Source organism: Phycodurus eques, chromosome 2 (assembly GCF_024500275.1).
Source record: "Phycodurus eques isolate BA_2022a chromosome 2, UOR_Pequ_1.1, whole genome shotgun sequence".
Taxonomy (NCBI): domain Eukaryota; kingdom Metazoa; phylum Chordata; class Actinopteri; order Syngnathiformes; family Syngnathidae; genus Phycodurus; species Phycodurus eques.
The window spans coordinates 37,918,710-37,942,370 of NC_084526.1; the positions used below are offsets into that span (position 1 = coordinate 37,918,710).

Consider the following 23,661-nt stretch of genomic DNA (forward strand, 5'->3'; position numbering starts at 1 on the left):
ATCATTGGCAAGATAAAGCCACTCTGAAATGAGAATATGCATCTCATCATAGACTGTGCACCGTATCAGAACCGCCAACACCATAGGTCCACCACAAATCATCTTGCCGTTCACTGGAAGAAGACACAGATATGAAATCTGGAGAAGCACCAAGTATCATGCTGTCTTGCAAAGAACTCAACATTCGATTTGCTGAAGACCTCACCAGACGACCAGGAGGCACGGAAAGCCTTTTGGCCTCAAGTGGAGCAAGCAAAAAAGACAAGGCAGTGTTCAAAGGTCCATACGCCTTCATGAATGGACAGAAAGTCATGCCGTAAGAACGGACACATTCCAATAAGAAAGTGATTTGGACTTATGACATCAATCCATCCACCCATCCATCCATTTTCTGAGGCGCTTATCCTCACAAGGGTCGCGGGAGCGCTGGAGCCTATCCCAGCTAGCATCGGGCAGGAGGTGGGGTACACCCTGAACTGGTTGCCAGCCAATCGCATGGACTTATGACACTAATTGTAAATGTTCAGGGGTTCACTACCAGTATATTTGGTTAGTTCATTCATTCATTCATCTTCCGTTCCGCTTATCCTCACTAGGGTTATCAGAGAATATCCTGATAAGTGATATTTTTTAATACACATTTAAAGTGATATTATTGTATTTGTATTTAGTTTTTATATGTGTGAGCTAAAAACAAATGTTTCACGAATGTCTATCAATGCAAGGGGTTTAAGAGACATGGAATATTGTTTTTCTGTTCTGTAAAGGGAAAAAAAGCAAACATATTCTTACAAGAAACACATTCTAAACAAGATGACGTAATATTTTGGTCTAAACGATGGGGAGATAAAACATTTCAACCACGGCACATCCAGATCAGCACTAGTCACTACCCTACTAAATAACTTATCGGATGAGGTTGTGTCTCACACAGCTCGTTTAAATGGTCATTGATTAAACAGGAAATATTGATCACTTGAAGTTCATCCTCGCCAACACAACAACACAAGGGAAAATAGATCATTGTTGGAAAGATTTCCTCATATTTGGAAGATATTTAATTTACACATCTAACAGATAATGTTATAATTGGGGGTGAAACAAGATGACTTTCTGGATAGATTTCCCGATACGTTCTCTATCAATCACCCTAATCCGATTTTTACTAACTTTTGTAATGAACAAGTTCTAGTTGATGTTTGGAGATACTTCAATCCCGGAATAGTTACATATGTGTGGTGCAGCCCCAATTATAATTTGAAATCTAGACTTGATCACTGGCTCGGCACCCACCAAATGTTAAATTATAATATCAGCTCTGATATTTCTGCTGCGCCACTAACTGATCATTGTGTTAGTCACCTATACATTAAACCAAAACATAGAATTTGTGAAAATATATACTGAAAGTTTTACTTCTGTCTACTAAATAACGAGAAGTACTTTGAACATATGAAATTGATAATTAAATTATTATTATTAATCAAGATGAAATAAACCGGTAAAAAAAAAAAAAGGGAGCTCCTTAAATATAAAATCTGTCAATTCACATCTCATTTACCAACATGTTTTTTAAAAAGCTCTTGAAGAGAGAGAATTTAGTACTATTACACAGCTATGTATTGTACAACCACAATTCCAATGAAGTTGGGACGTTGTGTTAAACAAATAAAAACAGAATACAATGATTTGCAAATCATGTTCAACCTATATTTAATTTAATACACTACAAAGACAAGATATTTAATGTTCAAACTGATAACATTTATTGTTTTTAGCAAATAATCATGAAATTTTATGGCTGCAACACATTCCAAAAAAGGTAGCAAAAAAGACAGAGAAAGTTGAGGAATGCTCATCTAACACCTGTTCCCAATTAGCCTGTTCACCATGATTGGGTATAAAAGGAGCTTCCCTCAATTGCTCAGTCATTCACAAGCAAAGATGGGGCGAGGTTCACCTCTTTGTGAACAAGTGCGTGAGAAAATAGTCGAACAGTTTAAGGAAAATGTTCTTCAACGTACAATTGCAAGAAATTTAGGGATTTCATCATCTACGGTCCATAATATCATCAAAAGGTTCAGAGAATCTGGAGAAATCACTGCATGTAAGCGACAAGGCCGAAAACCAACATTGAATGCCCGTGACCGTCGATCCCTCAGGCGGCACTGCATCCAAAACCGACATCAATGTACAAAGGATATCACCACATGGGCTTAGGAACACTTCAGAAAACCAATGTCAGTAAATATAGTTTGGCGCTACAGCCGTAAGTGCAACTTGAAACTCTATTATGCAAAGCAAAAGCCATTTATCAACAACACCCAGAAATGCCGAGGGCTTCTCTGGGCCTGAGCTCATCTAAGATGTACTGATGCAAAGTGGAAAAATGTTCTGTGGTCCGACGAGTCCACATTTCAAATTGTTTTTGGAAATTGTGGGCGTCCTGTCCTCCGGGCCAAAGAGGAAAAGAACCATCCATCAAAGTTCAAATGCCAGCATCTGTTATGGTATGTGGCTGTGTTAGTGCCAATGGCATGGGTAACTAACACATCTGTGAAGGCACCATTAATGCTGAAAGGTACATACAGGTTTTGGAGAAACATATGCTGCCATCCATCTTTTTCATGGATGCCCCTGCTTATTTCAGCAAGACAATGCCAAAGCCTTCATTAGGTCCAGAGCTAAATGGATAGAGGAGGGATAGAAAAACTTTTGTGGTCTTGAAAAACTAAGACAGGGTAGAAACACTGCAAGGTCCTTACCTGTTGATGATATTGAAGTCCCAAATGAAAAACTTTTTTTTTTAAATTTTACAGCAATCTCTATACCTCAAAATTTTCCAAGGTCTGTTATGACACACTTCTTAAAAATATGGCTATGCATATTCAACCTAAAAATATTTCTGACCAACAAATTGCAATGGCAGAGGTCGACTTAGCAATGGATCCCCTATGACTCAACCATGCGTATGGCTCAGCTTTACCTCGTGTATTCTTACTACAAAAATGGCCCATGGGGTTATTATCTCAATCCCTAAACCTGATAAAGATCTGAGGCAAATGGATGACAGAAGCAAAGCAAAGCAAATGTATTTATATAGCGCATTTCATACACAAAGTAACTCAATGTGCTTTACATGATTAAAAGCATTTAAAAACAAAGGAAAAAAACAGTTTATACAGTTCTGTGAGAAATGTCATTTAAAAGTGGAAATCCCCTAAAAAGCATGGGAAAAAAGATGAGTTTTTAACCTGGAGTTAAAAACATGGACACTGACGTCACTTCTGTATTCCATTTGTGTGCAGCATAATAGCAAAATGCTGCTTTACCATGTTTGCTTTGGACTCTGTGCTTCACTATTTGACCTGAGTCTGTCAATCTCAGAGCCCTACTGGGTTTATATCCCATTAGTATTTCACTCATATTCAGGGCCTAAACTGTTTTGTGATGTATAGACCAGGAGCAGAACTTTAAAATATATTCTAAAGCTGATTGGAAGCCAGTGTAAAGATTTTAGAATTGGAGTAATATGCTCTGACCTATTTTTTCTGGTCAGAACCCGAGCTCCAGCATTCTGAAAGAGCTGCAGGTGTTTAATCCTCTTTTTAGGGAGTCCAGTCAGAAGACCATTACAATAGTCAAATCTACTTCAGAATCAGAATCATCTTTATTTGCCAAGTATGTCCAAAAAACACACAAGGAATTTGTCTCCGGTTGTTGGAGCCGCTCTAGCACGACAACAGGCAGTCAATTGACAGATAACACTTTTGAGACATAAAGACATTGACAAAAAACAGTCACTGAGCAATAAAGGGTTAATAGTTATCTGGTAATCTTGGTACATTTTTTAAATTTTTTTTTAATTTATTTTTTTGACAATTGTGCAAAAGATGCAGAGTCCTTTGGCACTTAGAGCAGTTCGAATGACTAATATTGCAATAGTCCGGTGCAATGACTATTGTGCAAAGGGCGCAGAGACTTCAAGGAGTGTATGCAATTTAAAGTGACGAGTAGCGCGATAATCTGGGACAATGTTGATTGTGCAAATGCAAATGCAAATGTAAAAGCTGTACACTTTCATTAAAAAAAGGTGTAGCCTAACCTTTCATTATATGACAATATAATATGACAATATGACAGGGGTACGTATGACTGCATATACTGTATGTACAGTTGTGCTCATAAGTTAACATACCCTGGCAGAATTTGTGAAATGTTTTTTTAAATATGACTGATGACTGAACAACAACCATCATTAATTTCTTTATGGTTATGTTTTGTTTAATGATAATGCTTCTTGGAAATGCTTGACAGTTTAATTTTTGAATCCCATTAAAATACAATTAAATGTGTTTCGCCTTGTACCCATCTTACAAATTCTGCCTGGGTAATCAAACATATGAGCACAACTGTGTGTTTTCTAATTTACAAAATAAAAACAGGGCTGTGAATTTCAAAGTAAGAGCAAGTAAATTAAAAAAAGGATTACGTGTTCAAATAAAGTGATTAACTTCAGAATAATTATTTGCAAAAAACTAACAAAATACAGATAATACTTATACATACTAATCATACGGGTAGACGCAAAATCATGCATTGTAAAAATGCAATGTACATGGTAGAAGGGTTTTCCAGAATTTTGAGGTCAACTTTGGGAGTGCATGGGATTGCAATATACACGAGAAATTACGGTATTTGACAAACTTGGAGACATAAAGTTTCTGCTGGTTAGCAAATTTAATATTGATAAACTACCGATGCGATTATCAGAGTTCCACAAAGAAATTCTGTTATACTAGAAAATGTTATATGAACACAACTATTCACCACACACTACTACTATTTGGAATAACAAATACATATTACACAGGAATAAATCTTTATTTTTCAATGATTGGTTTATGAGGAACATATGGTCATTGTCAGACTTTATGGATGACAATGATAATCCACTGATTTACGATCAGTTTGGGTGCAAACACAATTTCAATCCATAAAAATCAGATTTTATCAAATTACTCAACGCAATTTCTCAACAATTTGTGTCCTTGGTGAGGAATATAATACAGTATCAATAAATAAATCCCCAGTTACCGACACCTTTGATTCTGGGGTTGTCTATCTGAAATTTTTTTTTTTTATAATAGATTTATAAGGCAATACCTTAACAAAAAAATATATCCTGAAAGACGAAACATAAATTTGATGAGACTAAAGTGAATAAATTAAGAACCATGTATTTCAAACTTCCAATATCTCCTAAAATGAAGGAAACTTACTTTAAAATCCATCCATCCATCCATTTTCTGAGCCGCTTCTCCTCACTAGGGTCGCGGGCGTGCTGCAGCCTATCCCAGCTGTCATCGAGCAGGAGCCGGGGTACACCCTGAACTGGTTGCCAGCCAATCGCAGGGCACATACAAACAGACAACCATTCGCACTCACAGTCATGGGCAATTTAGAGTCTCCAATTAATGCATGTTTTTGGGATGTGGGAGGAAAACCGGAGTGCCCGGAGAAAATCCACGCAGGCACGGGGAGAACATGCAAACTCCACACAGTCGGGGCCGGGGATTGAACCCGGGTCCTCAGAACTGTGAGGCTGACTCGCTAACCAGTCGGCCACCGTGCCGCTACTTTAAAATCATCAATAATATTTGTCCAGCTAAATAATTACTAAGATCACAATTCAATATTGAAGCTAATGCCTGCTCATTTTGCAAAAATGATATTGAAACCACTGACCATATGTTCTTCTCATGTCCGATAGAGTTTTGGAAGGATATACAGAACATCTTTGGATGGAAAAAAACCCCCCAAAAAACACTATGCATCTATTATAGGTAATTTATCAATTCAGACCAGAGTAATCTGTTGAGCTGATGTCATCCGTTATTTTCTCTTATACTTTCTTATTGTAACCCAGGTGGAGCTGGTGACAGTTTTTTTGTCTTCTATTTTTAGCAAATGCTTTTCCACACATTGACGTAAGAACAAGTTGTAATTTAACATTAGCATCACAAAATCTAAATTTCATGATTTTGTATAAAAAGTTGGTACAATAAAAAAGTTGCACTTGCTGATAAAAAAATAATGAGAATGGTCTCTCTCATCTCCAGGGCAACCATAGTTTGCCTCCTTTAATGGTCTACAATATGTTGAGGACAACAAAATTTCCACACCTGATCTTAAAATGGCAAAAACAAATTTGACTGATGTGTGCCACTTCCTGTTTTCATAGTCAATGACAGAGACATGGTCTGACAACAGATTGTCTGTGCCTGTGTATGCTGACGATGACTACAATGTTCCATTTAACTCTCCTGTTGCCATGTCCAGTCAGAAGACCCTGGATGAGGCATTCAGGGGCAATAAGGTACCTCATTTTACTTTGATGTAATTTATGTTTGTTTTGGCCTGTTATTACATTTGTCATGACATTACATTTACATTTGTGAAATATTATTCTGTCCCATCAGAATAACAAGGACATTTGGGGGAAGGATTATTTTGTGATAAAACTTCCAAGAAACATTAAAGGTCCCCTTTCATAATTTTTTTATTGGGCTTGATCATTTGGGTTGAAAATGCCCAGAATGTCCATTTTCAAGCTATTGTAGTTGGTCTTTTTTGACTGGCAGTTGAGACGGCTAAAATTTCTCATTATTGTGTGACATGTAAATAAACTTTGCTCTGATTGGATGGCTTATCTTTTTTTTTAATTTAAATGTGGAAAACAACTTTGCTCTGATTGGTCCTTAGTGATATCATGACACATTGTGGCCAAGCGTTCATAGCAACCCTGCTTTTGGAACGTTCAATGAGGGGGTGTTACTGTCATCGTGAAGCAGAATTCACAGAGCCTTGGATTTTTCGCCCAGGATTCACAACCCCGCTGAGAAAGGAGGGGGCATTGGTGAAAAAAATAGAGGAGAATATTTTGATAGGCAGGTCCCATTCAATCACTATAACGTAACCGGCTCACATCATTCATCTCTGGCGCACATTTTGTTTTATTTGTTTATTTTAGGTGTTTTTTTTTAAAGGGACAGTGCACATAAATTAACATTTGCATGTAAATATGGCAGATTATACCATATATATATATATTATAGTCCCTGGCAGGTTGATGTAACATTAAGTATAAATACAAGAATTAGGGCTGCACAATATATCGTGTGTAAATCGTCATCGCAATGTACATGGGCGGAATAGTCACATCACAGGGTCCTGCGCAGAGTTGGTGTATTTATGTGCAGTCAATCAACTGTAATATTAATAGGTGACCAGCAGACGTCCCTGGTTGCATGCTAATAAGATTAGCACTGATTTTACATAGATTATAACACATCAGACAAGACACACAGAGCAGCCCTGAGTGTTATATACTTATTTTTTTGTATCATCATGTACACAACAACGCGTTTTGGTTAAACTAATGCACTCAAATGTAGAAATACTAATGCACATGTTAAAATTTAGCTGTAAAGTAATGTGCTAATGACTATAGTGTAACTCTGAATAAAAATAAATTATTTTCACGTCATGTTTGGCTTGAGTGTTGCTTAATACTGCAGTGCAATTAAATACAGGTAGACGTCATACAAATGAATCCATATACTTTTGTGATCTACTGAGCATAGTTTTTCTAGAGATTAAAAAAGAGAATGTGTGGTGGTTTTCACATTACGTGTGTGTTATCCTGTTTTTTTAACATCGCAATATATATTGCAGGGTTAAAGAAAATCACAATGTCATTTTCTTTCCAATATTATTTTCAATTAGTTGATGTAAATTAAATTTATCTGTGATTACCTTAACGTTTTTCATACCTTTTTTTGTCATCCCAGTTGATGTTGAGGTCCCCTAACACTATTATAAAAAAAATGTGTGTTGCAAAGCTTAAGCAATCATTCAAATTGATCAAAGAATTCTACCTTTGTGGAAGGTTTTCGAAACAAGCAGACAACCGTAAAGGACATTTCTTGGGAAAGAGAAATGTTTACTCTAAGGCAGTCTAGGTTAAAATTACTGGGCCACACGATTTGGTTGAATTTCAAGTTACTCTTAACATACAACAACAACAAAAAAATCCCCTCCCCTGGCCCCTATCATTTCTTATGTAACGGGGCATTGTTATGGTAGCTTCTGAAAAAAGGAGGGCGAAAAAGGCAAAGATACCCCCGGCGCACAAACACAGACAAGCACTATGCACTAGCTAAGCAGAAACACTATGGTGCTGGGACAAAATGGCGGACGAGGCACGGGCGAAACGTTGTAGGTCGAGTGCGTCGGAACTCGAGGACGTCCTGTACCGGTACTAACCTTATCCACAGTACGCAGAAAATGGCAGCAGAATATAATAGAATAGAACGACACATAAGTATGTAAAACACACGCAAGTCCTCTTACAACTATGAGTTAAAAACAAATAATTTAACAATAGTCACATTATTCCGAACACTACAACACAAAACTGCTACGCATGCTGCAAAGTGCAACGTCAACTCCTGCTGTAGCATTGGGGAAGTCGATGCTAGGCATCCGAGCAAGATTGTTAAAAGATTGTTGTTAATATTGTCACGTGTGGGAAGTAGCTGGACCCTAGAGCAGGCGGAGGCTGATGTAAAATGATGAACAGTTTATTGAGCAAAGGTTATGGAGCTGGTCCTGGATGTGTTGGCAGGCGGCGGCGTGGACAGGTGGCAACCAGTGGACAGAACAGGCAGCTGGCAGGAATGAGGTGGGTCAGGAACACTGGGAACGAGGAGACACAAGAGTTAACAAGGGAACGAGGAGTTGAGTAGCTTACATGAGTACGGTGGGCCGTGGTACCTCTAGGAGACGCTGCAATACTTTGGCGAGGATTTCCGGAAACAGGCAGGCTTACATGTAGGTGGTGATGAGGGTTGATTGGAGACAGGTGCGTGGCTTGAGGAGAAGCTGAAACAGAGAGGGGAGGTGAGAGAGAGAGAACGAGAGGGCGCCATCCAAGCTCCAAAACGGTACTGCAGGGCAGTACATGACAAATATAACAAAATGACAATAATATAGGATTTGTATTTTTTTTTTTATTTTGCATGTTGCCTTAACTTGAAATATTGTTTGCTGTTGCTGTTCAAATTTTTTTTTGTGTGTGCGTGCGCATATGTGTGTGTGTGTGCGTGCGTGCGTGTGTGTTTGAAGCAGTGTGTGGGTGAGTGTTTGAGCGGAAGCATGCTGACTTACTGCAGTTTGACATTACTTCATGTTTGTCAATCAGGAAGAAGAACAAATGAGAAAACAGTCAGAGAGGAGCAGAGAAGACTTCACTTTGGAGGCCGAGCTGCACACAGGTAAGATAATGTCGCATTTAAGTACCAAGTGCATTTTCAGGTGGACGCTGGTCAATTACATGGTTGTTCCAAGTCTATTATAATGTTTTATTCATACAATAATGCTTAAATTATGGGCTTAGCTATTAATTGTTACGCTGGTTAAACTCACATATTCCTCTATGTTGTGAGGACAGGTGGATCATCATCTGAGCGTTGCTCACAGTCAAAAAGAGGAGCTTTTAGGAGGCAGGCACAAATTGGACACGAGCTTCAGGATCCCTGGATTCGCCTTGGGGACAGGTCCCCTGAAGATTTTGAAGAAGTTAGCGACCTACCCCCCTTCCTCCATCACCCTGCAGACAGTGCTCAATCAGTCAGTCTCTACCTTAAGCCTGTTACAATGAAAAATGAAGAGAACATGCCAGATCTGAATTGCAGTGCTGCTGACGGGGCCTCAGATTATTTGTCTAACCTCACCACTGAAGATAAATGTGAGATCTCCACAGGATCAAAAAAGGGGCCTCCAGTGGCATCCAAGCCTGCTGGCTTTCGCCAGAGCCTGAGAAAAATTCGACATGAGCAAGACCAGAAGAAGCAGTGTGAATCTGGAAAACCAAGGCATGCTGTAGGCTTCTATAGAAGCTTCAATATGAGATTTGCCTCATCTGTTGCCAACCTGTCCATTAAAGACAAAATCCATTCATTTGAGACTTTTTCAACTCCAGACAGTCCAAAGAAAGTGGACAATAAGAGGCATGTAGTCCCATCTACCTCGTTTCCTCTGATGGAGAGCGATTTAGACAGAAAATATGGAAGAAACCAAAATGACATCCCACAAGAAATCCAGGCAAACCAGTCTGCATTTTCTGTGGTAACAGACACATCCGTGTCCCCCTCTTCTATACCATCGCTCAATCTAGAAACTAGTGGGACAAAAAACATTCCCAAGGCTGAGTTTCAATCTAGCCAGTCATCTATAGATCAACTGCCTTCTCAGACACATCCGGAATCTGAAACAATATTTTCAAATTCAGTTTCGGCCCAAAATGCCTTGACTATCCTACCATCCGGAGAATTGCTAACTACTCAAGTAGCAGATTTACAGAAAGTAGATGTCAGCAGGTCTGCAGGGTCAAAAGCCTTCTCTACTCCATGCCTCACCTCTGTGGGATCCAGACATGCCAAAGGGGGGAGTTCTCCAGAAATGACAGAAGAGGATAAAGGAGAGAATCAAAGAGAATATTGTAGTTTGACCACAAGTGACAGTCTGTCGACAGACAGTACCGCTTATCGAGGCCTGGAAGAAGAAAATTTTGGTAAAATCCTTGCCTTTAGTAACCAGGTATTCTTACACACACAAATATTGTCACTGTGCAACTTCTTGAATTGTATTAACTTAACCTGAATAATAATAATAATAATAATGTCTGTGCTTACATATGTGATGCCAAGTAATTGATAGTTAATATGGTTAACAACATTTATCACATATTTTTACATGCCTCGCCCTCTATGATGTAATACCTATTAAATTATCACAGGTCAATGTCAAGTGTAGCATAGCATGATAATTCTTGGTATTGAAAAAAATGTTGATTCAAGTATTCCATATAAATGTGTTAACATGGTTCCAGGTATCACAAGCATTGATGCGGACCCTTCCCATGCCTACTGACCACGGTCTGGTCTGTGACTCCCCAAACCTTTCAGAGTTCACTGCTGTAGCTGTAATAAACCCTCATGAGTGTGATCCCATTTCAGATGTCACTGATACAGGATTTTCTATTAGGTATGTCATACACATTTTGGAAACAGGAACTCTCAAGACAGAGAACTGTATTTAGTTTCTGTTCAACAGGAAGTGGGTTTAAAATGAAAGTTAAAATAAGCCACTTCCTATTTTATCATCGCTATTGTACAGAGAATAGTGTGAAACTATTACGCTACACTGTGTGATGATATGACCACACATAGTTGTTTCTTTTCCAAAACAGTTTGGCCACTCTCAGAGCTTGTACCATTAAGTTTGGGGAGGGAGGACCCCCCCAAGAAGAAGTAGTTCCCTCCACTTGTGCACAGTCAGTCATCTCAGCCATCCCATCAGAGGAAGTACAGATGATGATCAAAGAAGTCAGAGCTCTGGACGAAGATTCACTGAAGGTAAAACATTGCCACTATGCATTGATAAACAGTACTGTACATGAGTTACAGGAAACTTAGTTATTGCATGTCCTCACCGGGTGTCCCCCACCCCCAAATCTACAAATAACTGTTGTAATGATACCTGTGTTTAAATAGCTAGACTGTCTCACGATTGTTCTGCTGTGGTTCACACCCCTAGTCCCCTTGTCCACTCTGTCCCCCTCTCTGTCCCCTAAAACCCATTTCTGTCCGGCTGCATTTTCAATAAACAACAGATTTATTAAAAATTAAATAAATAAAAAATGAACAAAGGGAGTATTTCAAAGTCCCCCGTTGCACAGAAAAACTGTTCCAGCACAAAGGCATACACATCCACCATTCTGCAAGGCCATGCAGCTGAACAGGACAGGTTTAAAAAAAGAAAGAAAGAAATCAAATTGCCAATAGGTCACAATTGTCACTAACTTCAAAACAACAAGATGTTGTAATGTTGACAGAGCCAGATACTTATATTTACAAGAGCTACTGACAGTTCATTTGGCGAGTATGATGTCTTATTGAAATTGCTGCATTTCCATGATCCTGTGTAGGTCAATACAATTACACAGGTTCATCACTCATTAATGGGGACATAAGTCTGTCAGTCTTTAGGCAAGAAGCAGGGTGCACCTGGTCGCCAACCAATCACAGGGCACACAGAAAAAAAGTTTTTTTTATTCTATTTACTGTGCATTTAACATTAGTCATAACTCATATAGGCCGTGGGGCAGCTTGAGGTTTATGGATGAAAGATATGTGGTTCTCATAGTGTAACAATGTCAATATTATAATGTCTGATCAGAGGTTTCAGACTTTGATTTACTCAGTATTTTGTTCCATGTCTTTTCAAGAGGTCTGTCCGTCATGTTTGTTCAATGCTGCATTTAACAAATATCAACATCAGACGTAAAATAATAATACTGACTGATGTAAAACAAATTTTCTCTTCAGCAACTACAAGACATCCATGTTGTGATTCTGCATAAGGAGGTGGGAGCTGGATTGGGCTTCAGCATTGCTGGAGGCTGTGACCGGGAGAACAAAGCTCTTACAGTAAGTCAGCGACACTTTATTTTCACACACTGCATCAGCTATAAAAAACGGTGTGACTTTTAATTTTAACTTGCTTGAGTATAAAATTTTAGTTGTCTTTACGTGAGCTCAGGCATGACTTTTGGGAAGCAAAGCAAAGCAAATTGATTCATCATATTCCTCTGAATCAGAATCATCTTTATTTTGCCAAGTATGTCCAAAAAACATACAAGGAATTTGTCTCTTGATTTATGTGTCTGACGTAACCCAACCTTTTTTATCCAGGCTTTAATAAACCCATGTCTCAATTAACTTCACAAAATCATTTTTAACTGCACATTTGCACATTAGATTACTTAACAAACAATATATGATATGATACATACTACAGATTAACATATATACAGTGCCATGAAAAAGTATTGGCTCCCCCTTCTCAAATTCTTATATTTTAGCATAGTTTCGCCGCTTTATTTAAGATCATCAAACAAATGTAAAAATCAGACAAATACAACCCAACTGAACTTAAAATGTAGTTTTTAAATGGTGATTTCATTTATTAAGTGAAAAAAAAATAGTAAAAGTTACCAAGCCCTGTGTGGAAAAGTAATTACACCCCTTGTTAAATCATAAATTAATTGTGGCTAGTCACAATTTTTGGTTAATTTTCACTGATCACACCCAAGCCTGATTACTTCCAAACCTGTTAAATCAAGAAGTCACTTAAACGAAGAAAGAATCTGTCCTGATAAAATCAAGTCTTAAATCTGTCCTGACAAAATCAAGTCTTAAAAATCTGCAACAAAATGATACAATCCAAAGAAATTCCAGAACAGCTGAGAAATCAAGTAATTTACATTTATCAGTCTGGAATGGGTTATAATGGCTAAAGCTTTAGGATTCCAGCGAACCTTAGGGAGAGCCATTATCCTCACATGGAGAAAACACAGAACAGTGGTGAACCTTCCCAGGACTGGCTGGCATATAAAAGATTACCCCACACCAATGACACTTCACTCCTGTATGCCACAAAGGAACTCAGGACAACCTCTAAAGAATTGCAGGCCTCCCTTGCCTCAGTTAGGGTCAGTGTTCATGACACAACAATAAGGAAGAGGAAAAATGGCATCCATGGCAGAGTTCCAAGGCCAAAATCACTGCTGACCAAAAACAACTTAGTTCTGGGGGGGAAAAGAAACATCTGAATGATTCCCGAGATTGGGAAAATATTATATGGGCCGACAAGATGAAAGTTAAGCTTTTTGGATGGTGTGTGTCTCGTTACAGCTGGTGTAAATGTAGCACAGCCTTTCAGAAAACTAACATCATACCAACTGTCAAACATGGTCTTGGGGTGCTTTGTTCTTTCAGGACCTGGACAACTTGCTGTGATTGATGGAACCAAGAATTCTGCTCTTTAACATAAAATCCTGAAGCAGAATGTTCAGCCATCAGCTTGCGACTTCAAGCTGAAGCGCAGTTGGGTTCTGCAGCAGGATAACAATCCAAAACACACCAGCAAGTCAACTTCTGAATGGCTTAAAAAAATAATCAAAATAAGGTTTTGGAGTCGCTTAGTCAAAGCCCTCCATTTTTGCTGAAATAAAACAATTCTGCAAGGAAGAGTGCGCCAAAATAGCTCCACAGAGACGTGAAAGACTCATTGCCAGGTATAGAAAACGCTTGATTTCAGATGTTACTGCTGAGGATGGCCCAACCAGTTATTAGGTTTAGGAGGCCATTACGTTTTCACACAGGCCAGATAACTGAATAGTTTTTTTTCTTCCTTAATAAATGAAATCACCATTTAAAAACAGCATTTTATGTTCACTTGAGTTATATTTGTCTGATATTTATATTTGTTTGATGACCTTAAACATTAAAGTGGGGAAACTATGCAGGCATATCTTCAGACACAGTCTCATTCTCTTACGCCATATGAATTGGAGGCCCTGCCGCGTCTATCTTTTCTCTCTCAACTCCGTTCATGTCACGTCACACGACTCACAGCACTTCGGTTCTACAATTCATGTGTCAAAATAAAAGCATGAATTTCAGAATAAGAGTCTATATGTATAAATTAACTAAAACTTGGCTGACGAGCAGAATAAGGCCTGCGGGCTGGAAAAGACTCCCTGACGGGCCGGTTCTGGCCCGCGGGCCATATGTTTGATATTTTGCTTTACAGCATTAAACCGAGGCTCTCAGCCTGTCACTACCGACATTTTTTAGTGTTGATTAATCATCGATTTTTCCGTTGAATTATTGTATATATATTTAGTTTGCATTCAAGTTTATTGTATAAAAAAAAAAAAAAATTACGGTTTATTAACCAAATATTGTTGTTTTTTTGGTTTATTGATGAAACAAATAAAATAATCAACAAATAAGCAATATCACACGAAAGGGAGTGATGTTGTATTCAGCAAACTTTGAAACTGAGAGCTAACGTACTTCTTGGGTGATGATTAATGTGAATGGTAACTCGTTTGATCTACACTTCTGAGGCTGCTTCATGTTCAACTGCATATCAATTACAGGTTATTTATATTATGGCTGGAAATAATTGTTTTTGCAATCGATATATTATTTTGGTTCATAAAGTGATTATGATTGGCGGAACGGTGGACGACTGGTTAGGCACATCTGCCTCACAGTTCTGAGGACCCGGGTTCAAATACCTGCCCCGCCTGTGTGGAGTTTGCATGTTCTCCCCGTGCCTACGTGGGGTTTCTCCGGGTACTCCGGTTTCCTCCCACATCCCAAAAACGTGCGTGTTAGGTTAATTGAAGATTGTAAATTGCCCATAAGTGTGACTGTGAATGCGAATGGTTGTTGTTTATATGTGACCTGCGATTGGCTGGCGACCAGTTTAGGGTGTACTCTCGCCCAGAGTCAGCAGGGATAGCTCCAGCGTGCCCGCGACGTTAGTGATGCTAAGCGGTATGGAAAATGGATGGATGGGTGATTAAGATTCAGTTACTGGTTTGGTCCATAACCTGCCAGAAAATAGAGACTTTTTTTTTAAATTGATCACTTTGCTTTCATGAAGGACTACAGAAATCAGAGAATATTTACTGTTGGGAGGCTGAAATCAGACGATTTGGAAAATCTTCTATAAAACAATAGCTCAAACCGATTAATCGATTATCAAAATAGTTGTCGATTTTTTTGATAATCGATTAGTTGTTGATTTATTGTGACACCTCTACTTGGCTCCGATCTGTGATGTTGCAATGGAAACGCCATCAGTGAGTGTAATGGAAGTGATTAAAAAACTGACTTCTTTGTGCAGGTCCACAAAGTGTTTCCCAGCGGCCTTGCCACACAAGAGGGCACTATCCAGAAAGGAGACGAGGTGCTGTCTATAAACGGCCAAACACTCCGTGGCGTCATGCATGCAGATGCCAGTGCGGTACTGCGTCAGGCCCGCACTCTAGAACTTGCTGTGGTGGTTGTCTGCAAGAGATCAGAGGAACGGAGAGAAGGCAGGAGTGAGGAGTCCAACTTTGGAAGTGCGTGAGTTCATCTACAATCTCCATTTCCAATTTAAAAAAGATCTCTTTTCAGGGATAGGTTCTGTTCACTGTCACAATATACAACCACACCATTATGAAATAGTGTCACACACAATGATCATCTTTAGTAATAAAATCCAGTTGGGTATCTTCCTATCCTAAGTCCTAGATCTAAATATACTGATCAATATATATTATAGAAGGGGTCCTTGAATAACAACAGAGGTCCGTTCCTACGGCGGTGACATACAGTGGATATAAAAAGTCTACACAAACACACTTTTTCAAATGTTAAGTTTATGTGTCAATAACGCCAGAACTTCTTCCACCAGTAATGTGACCTATGTATAACCTGTCCAACTCAACTGAAAAAAATATTTTTTAAAGGAGAATTAAAAATAACAGGCGGACCCAGGGGGTTGTTGCGGGCACCCAAGTCTTCAACTCCCCGATGGCCATGGTTTTGTCATAAAAATTGTTATCCAAAATTGCATTTCTTTGAATGTGGGAATATTTCTAAAGAGCCACAAGACACCAAGGAAGAGCAGGAACAATTAACAATTCCAAGTGGTGCTCAATCACCTGCTTTTACCCTGGACATTAAAAGTGGTCTTTTTGCTGCAGCCCAATTTCTTTCTTTATTCATCAATATTAAAAAAATAAATAAAATCCCTCTCTATCATCACTTCCACCGAAAGTGTTTTGATATTTAAGGGGCATTCATTTCCTTGGTAGAATTGTACATATGCTCCCACCTTCCAATCCAATCCACTTTATTTATCCATCCATCCATTTTCTGTACTGATTATCCTGACCTAACTACACGGAGAAAACCCACGCAGGCACAGGGAGAACATGCAAACTCCACACAGGCAGGACCGGGATTTGAACCCCAGTCCTCAGAACTGTGAGGCAGATGTGCTAATCTGTCGATCGCCGTTCCACCCTCTTTATTCATATCAGAATCAGAATCAGAATCATCTTTATTTTCCAAGTATTTCAAAAATTTGTCTCCGGTAGTTGGAGCCGCTCTAGTACGACAACAGACAGTCAATTGACAGCGAATACTTCTGAGACATAAAGACATAAAATGCAGTCACTGAGCAATACGCAATAATGCGGTAATGCTGGTACAATTTTTTATTAATTTTTTTCTTGACAATTGTGCAAAAAGATGCAGAGTCCTCCAGCAATTAGAGCAGGTTGAAATGACTAATAGAACAATCGTACAATGACCAATGTGCAAATGGTGCAGAGACTTCAAGAAATTGAGTGACAAGTAGTGCAATAATCTGGGACAATGTCGATTGTGAAAATGTTGCAGATGCTACTCAGGCACATGAGTGGCCAGTATTGGTCAACAACAGATATGCAAATAGTGGACCGTGGCGAGACTACTACAAGTGAGTACAAAAGTAATATATAATTGGCCCAACAGAAATGTGACAACAAACTCAAGACCAAAAAATTGGCAGCATGTTGCAATGGAATTGTAAATTAACTGTTTAAGAAGTTAATGGCAAGAGGGAAGAAGCTGTTGGAGTGTCTGCTAGTTCTAGTTTGTTTCATAGCGCCTACCTGAGGGAAGCAGCCGGAAGAGGTGGTGACCAGGATTTGGAGGGTCCAAGAGGATTTTGCATGTTCTTATCTTAGTTCTGGCAGCATGCAAGTCCTCAAGGGTGGGTAGGGGGATACTGACAATCTTTTCGGCAGTTTTGATTGTCTATATACTGCTGTTTTTTCTTTATTATGAATAAATAATTGAATAATTTTGGCAATGAGTGCCCTTTTTTAGGCTTGAGCACCTGTCCCCTAAAATGTCTGTGCATGTGCGTGATTATTGATACAGTATGAAAAACACTGTCAGTACAGCAACAACTGCGCAGGCCTTTTAGTTCATTGTTGCGCGCTTTGTAACCTCGAAACATATGTTGGTGCCACCTTAAATCGAGGATCCCTTGTAATCTAGTAGTTTGTGTGTTTGCAGTGGAGGAACCAGGTACTTTGATAAGTGTGGAGTTGAAGAAAGCTGCAGGTGGATTTGGCTTCACTCTGGAGGGAGGAAAGGGTTCAATACATGGAGACAGACCTTTATTCATCAACAGGATCTTTAAAGGTAAATAATGAGTTACAGACATGAGAGTCAGTCATGTTATTGTACATGGTATGCATCAAGTACAAAGTAGTCAAATACAGTTAACATCCAATCAAAAGTGCAAATGTGGGAATATTTACAGGGGGTTACATATGCACATACTGTAAGTGTAGCGTATCCCTGGACAAAAGTGTTTGTACTAGGGCTGCAACTAACGATTATTTTAATGATCAATTAATCAGTCGATTATTTTTTTCATTAATCGATGATGCGGATTAAAAAACATTGTTAAATTTCCATCCTTTTATTCGAAAACAGGACATTATTTCAAATTGACAGTGCACAAAATGCAGAAACACAAATTGATTAGGATTCAGTTACTGGTTTGGTCCGCAACGTGTCAGAAAATAGGCAAAAATGTTGATAGTCGTTTTCCAAAAGCAGATGTTTAAAAATGTCTTTTTTTTTTATTAAACACAAAAGCTAATTAGTCTGCTTTCATGGAGGACTACAGAAATTTGAGAATATTTACTGTTGAGAGTTTGATGATTTGGACAACTTTAAGTTAAGCAAGGTCTCTTAATGATTAATCGATTATCAAAATAGCTGTTGATTAATTTGATAATTGATTAGTTGTCGATTAATCGATTAACTGTTGCAACCTGTAGTTTCCTTCCTTTGGTTAACGAAAGAAAAACAATGCTCATTGAAATAACTGGAAACTTAAAGTACTGATAAAATTACTGAAAACTAAATAAAAACAGGCATTATTATTGGGGGTTTTTGTATAACAGAATTATTTAAAAAGAACAAACTAAATTTGCGTGGACAAAAATGATAGTACGGTTGATTTCGGCTTCCAACGATATAATATAAGATTTACTGGAAATCAGGGGTCTTCAGAATATGTTAATGTTTTGTTCTCAGCCATTTTGGGCTATATCTAGCTTTGTGTTTTGTGGTATTATCCTGACAAAAACCTCTCCAACATGGGCAACACATTTTGCTTCAGAGTGTTCCCGCACAGAATTAAGACACCCCGTGCTGGAGGCAGAAAAGCAGCCTCAGAAAATAACCAAGCCCCCAAGTTTTCAGCATTCTTTTCGTTCAAAGTTTCATGTTTGAGCTGTCTGAGGGACATTCTCCCAGAAGCTTTGTGGCTTGTCAATATGCATTTGGTTTTACCAGTTACATTAGTATCAGGTTATTTTATTGTAGAGACCATTTGGGGGGTTTTCTTACTTTAACTGAAAGCTACCTACAAATACAGCCCTATGCGGGGCACAACCCAATGCCAACTGTAGGGCAGTCCCAAGCCCAAAATAAATGCAGGGATGCATGAAGAAGAGTATCCAGCCTAAAACCTTGCCAAAACAGATCGGTCGTGGCCCGGGTTAACAATGTTCGCCACGGGTGCCTCAGCTACTGTGGGTCGAAGATGAAGGAAAGTTGAAAAGCAGGTTCTGAAGCAGAAAGAGAAGAGGAAAGTGAGAGCCTTGAACTGTGGGGACTTGGAATGTTGGGACTATGACAGGAAAAGCTATGGAGTTGGTTGACATGATGATTAGGAGAAAGGTTGCTAAACTTAAGTACCTTCGCCAAGCTAAGGAGGACGCATATCAGAGCGGGGACAGGGCCCTGTATAATCGAGCTAGAAACCAGCTGACTAAAGAAATTAACATTGCAAAGAGGATCTACGCAGCAAAGTTGGAAAAACAGTTTAGCGCAAACGACTCTAAATCAGTCTGGCATGCATTCCAATCGCTGACTAATTAAAAGCGACGATCCCCCCAAGCTGAGAACAATAGCACACTAGCCAACGACTTGAATACCTTCTACTGCAGATTTGAAAAGGACAGTTTCACACTACACACCCACCCGGCCGCACCCGTGTCCGGGCTCTCCCTTAGAGATAGGGTGAGAAGCTCGGTCATCCGGGAGGATCTCAGAGTAGAGACGCTGTTCCTTCACATCGAGAGGAGCCAGATGAGGTGGCTGGGGCATCTGATTCGGATGCCTCCCGGACGCCTCCCTGGTGAGGTGTTCCGGGCACGTCCCACCGGGAGGAGACCCCGGGGACGACCCAGGACACGCTGGAGAGACTACATCCTTTGGCTGGCCTGAGAACGCCTCGGGATCCCCCCGGAAGAGATGGATGAAGTGGCTAGGGAGAGGGAAGTCTGGGCGTCCCTGCTAAAGCTACTGCCCCCGCGACCCGACCTCGGATAAGCGGTAGAAAATGGATGGATGGACAATCTTGAGGCGACCAAGAACACCGTGGAGGAGCACAATGATGGTAAAGAGCTCTAAATCAAAGTGTATGAAAGCAGAACGTAAGTCGAGAAAAACTAAACTCCAAATTGACAATGACCGGTACAGACAAAGTCTTTGTAACTTTAACCAAGAGTTAGACAGGGCTAGAGAGCAACACTTTTCTGAAATCATCAGTAAGAACTTCAACAATACTCGCACTCTGTTTGCTGTGGTTGACAAGCTCACCCCCCCCCCCAATCAGATCGCTCCAGAACTCCTAAAAGCAGATAAATGTAATGAATTTGCCTTATTTTAGTAAAAAAAATACAATCCATCATGTTAAATCTCAGCACAAATCAGCAAAATGATAAAATGATCCTACATCTGAAGCCCCACAGGAAAAACTTTATTACTATGTCAAAATTTGATACAGTTGACCAAAAAACTGTTAAGAAAACAGTTCAGCAGCTGAAACCATCAACGAGCTGTCTTGACTCAATACCATCTGACTTTTTCAAAGCTATTGCGAAGTCTGTGCTCAGTGATTTGCAGCAAATAATCAATTGCTCACTTCAGTCAGGCGAGTTTCTTAAAGCTCTTAAAGTAGCTGCCATTTAAGCCTCTTCTAAAAAATAGAACACTGGATGCTTCCATGTTAACAAGCTATAGACCCATCTCAAATTTCCCTTTCATAGCCAAGATTGTTGAGAAAGTTATTTTTAATCAACTCAGCAATTTCTTGAATTTAAATTCACTTTTTGACAAATTTCAATCAGGTTTTGGAACCATGCTTTTATCTCAAGTAGACTTGCTTTTATCTCAAGTAGACTTGAATATTGTCATGGTCTTCTGACTGGATTCCCTAAAAATAGCATTAAACAGCTGCAGCTCATTCAAAATGCTGCAGCTCGAGTTCTGACCAGAACAAAGAGCATATTACTCCAATTCTAAAGTCTTTACACTAGATTCCAGTCAGGTTAAGAATAGATTTTAAAGTTCTGCTACTGGTCTATAAATCACTAAATGGTTTAGGTCCTGAATACATGAATGAAATGCTAATGGAACATAACCCAAGTCGGGCTCTGAGATTGACAGACTCAGGTCAAATAGTGGAGCACAGTCCAAAGCAAACATGGTGAAGCAGCATTTCGCTGTTATACAAAAGAAGGGGGGGGGGGGAAGAGCTATACAGGTTGGCCAGACAGAGGGATAGAAATGTGAAGGGTGTGCAGCAGGTTAGGGTGGTTAAGGATAGAGGTGGAAATGTGTTGGTGCCAGTCCTGGTGTCATTAGTGCACTGGATAGATGGAAAGAATATTTTGAATTGATGAATGAGGAATATGAGAGAGAAGGAAGAGTAGAAGATGCAAGTGTGGTGGACCAGGAGGTAGCAGTGATTAGTAAGGCGAAAGTTAGAAAGGCATTAAAGAGAATGAAAAATGGAGAGACAGTTGTCCTGGTGACATACCTGTGGAGGTATGGAAGCATCTAGGAGAGGTGGCTTTGGAGTTTGTGATCAGGTTGTTCAACAGATTTATAGCAGATGAGAAGATGCCTGAGGAATGGAGCAAAAGTGTGCTGTGTCCATTTCTAAGAACAAGGATGATGTGCAGACCTATGGGAACTATAGAGGAATAAAGGTGATGAGCCACACAATGAAGTTATGGGAAAGAGTAATGGAGGCTAGACTTAAGACAATGCAAGTATTTGCGAGCAACAGTATGGGTTCATGCCTAGGAAGAGTACCACTGATGCATTATTTTCCTTGAGGGTGTTGATGGAGAAGTAGAAAAGGTCAGAAGAAGCTGCATTGTGTCTTTATACAGTTGCTCTAGAGAAAGCCTATGACAGAGTACCCATAGAGGAACTGTGGTACTGGATGCAGAGGTCTGGAGTGGCAGAGAAGTATAGTAGAATAGTACAGTACATGTATGAGGGGAGTGTCACGGTGGACAACTGTTTAGCACATCTGCCTCACAGTTCTGAGGACCTGGGTTCAAATCCGGCCTCGCCTGTGTGGAGTTTGCATGTTCTCTCCGTGCCTGCTTGGGTTTTCTCCAGGTAGTCCAGTTTCCTCCTACATCCCAAAAAACATGCATGGTAGGTTAACTGAAGGCTTTAAATTGCCCATAGGTGTGAATGTGAGTGTGAATGGTTGTTGGTCTATATGTGCCCTGCGATTGGCTGGCGACCAGTTAAGGGTGTACCCCGCCTCCTGCCCGATGGTAGGTAGGAGTGTGTGCGTGTGTACAGTGGGAGCAAGATTAGCACATACCCTAAGAGATGCATGTTTTACAGTTACTTGTGATAAAATAGGGCTAATCGGGGCTAGTATGCACAGCCAAAACAACAAAACATCTGCAATTTACCGCAAGGTGTTTTCTCAAGTTAGAAGTAGGCTGAAATATCCACATTTGGGAAAACTGTTTCAAACAAATATTACAATACATGAAAGCTGTTGTTTTTCTTCGTCTAAATGTAAACCTTCCAAAACCAGACCTTCCCAACATGGTCGTTACGTAGGCATGTCGATTAGCCGGGCTGACTTATCTAGTGTTAGGGTTAGTGCTATGCTCTGGAAGTTTAATTGAAGACGTTGTGTGTGGTCATGTGACTTTGTTGTGTCGTTTGATTGGTGAACTAGACTTAAACGTCACTAGCGCTTAAATTGGATTGGACCGAACAGCGCCCAATTCGGAAGTCAAAGTCGTAGTCGAAACCGATAGGTCGCACAAGAAATAGTTGATAAATAAGCAATAATCGATAAATAAAAGCAGCAAGCGGCATTTAGATCATTCTAATGGAGTAAAAGTACTGTTTCTTCTAAACATAAATACTTGAGTAAAAGTAAAAAGTATGCAGTATTAAAATTACTTTGACAAGTACATCCATCCATCTATCAATTCTCTGAGCCGTTTATCCTCTCAAGGGTCGCGGGAGTGCTGGAGCCTATCCCAGCTATCATTGGGCAGGAGGAGGGTACAACCTGAACCTGTTGCCAGCCAATCACAGGGCACACATAAAAAAACAACCATTTCCACTCACATTCACACCTACGGGCAATTTTGAGTCTTCAATTAACCTTGAAAAGTACAAGTACAATTCATCTGAAATGTTACTTGAGTAAATGTAACGGAGTAAATGAAAGGCGTTACCACACACCGCTGGGGAAGACATGAGGGCAGTTGGTGTTAGAGAGGAGGATGCAGGAGATTGGCTTACATGGAGAAGGATCACACAGTGTGGCGACCCATAACGGGAC

At 39.6% G+C, this 23,661-nt stretch overlaps 1 protein-coding gene across 7 annotated transcripts in view; it reads left to right on the forward strand.

Annotated features, from left to right (window-relative positions):
- Positions 1 to 23,661, forward strand: part of il16 (interleukin 16) — a 91,787-nt gene that overhangs the window by 65,019 nt on the left and 3,107 nt on the right. For 5 of the 7 annotated variants that reach the window (XM_061670569.1, XM_061670571.1, XM_061670573.1 and 2 more), the window contains 8 exons: positions 6,245 to 6,379; positions 9,266 to 9,338; positions 9,515 to 10,662; positions 10,955 to 11,109; positions 11,315 to 11,480; positions 12,453 to 12,554; positions 15,829 to 16,048; positions 18,039 to 18,167. In XM_061670569.1, the coding sequence (XP_061526553.1) occupies positions 6,245 to 6,379; positions 9,266 to 9,338; positions 9,515 to 10,662; positions 10,955 to 11,109; positions 11,315 to 11,480; positions 12,453 to 12,554; positions 15,829 to 16,048; positions 18,039 to 18,167 (2,128 nt within the window). Of the gene's footprint in view, positions 1 to 6,244; positions 6,380 to 9,265; positions 9,339 to 9,514; positions 10,663 to 10,954; positions 11,110 to 11,314; positions 11,481 to 12,452; positions 12,555 to 15,828; positions 16,053 to 18,038; positions 18,168 to 23,661 lie in introns of all 7 variants that reach the window. The other 2 variants (XM_061670575.1, XM_061670574.1) reach the window with 2 other exon arrangements.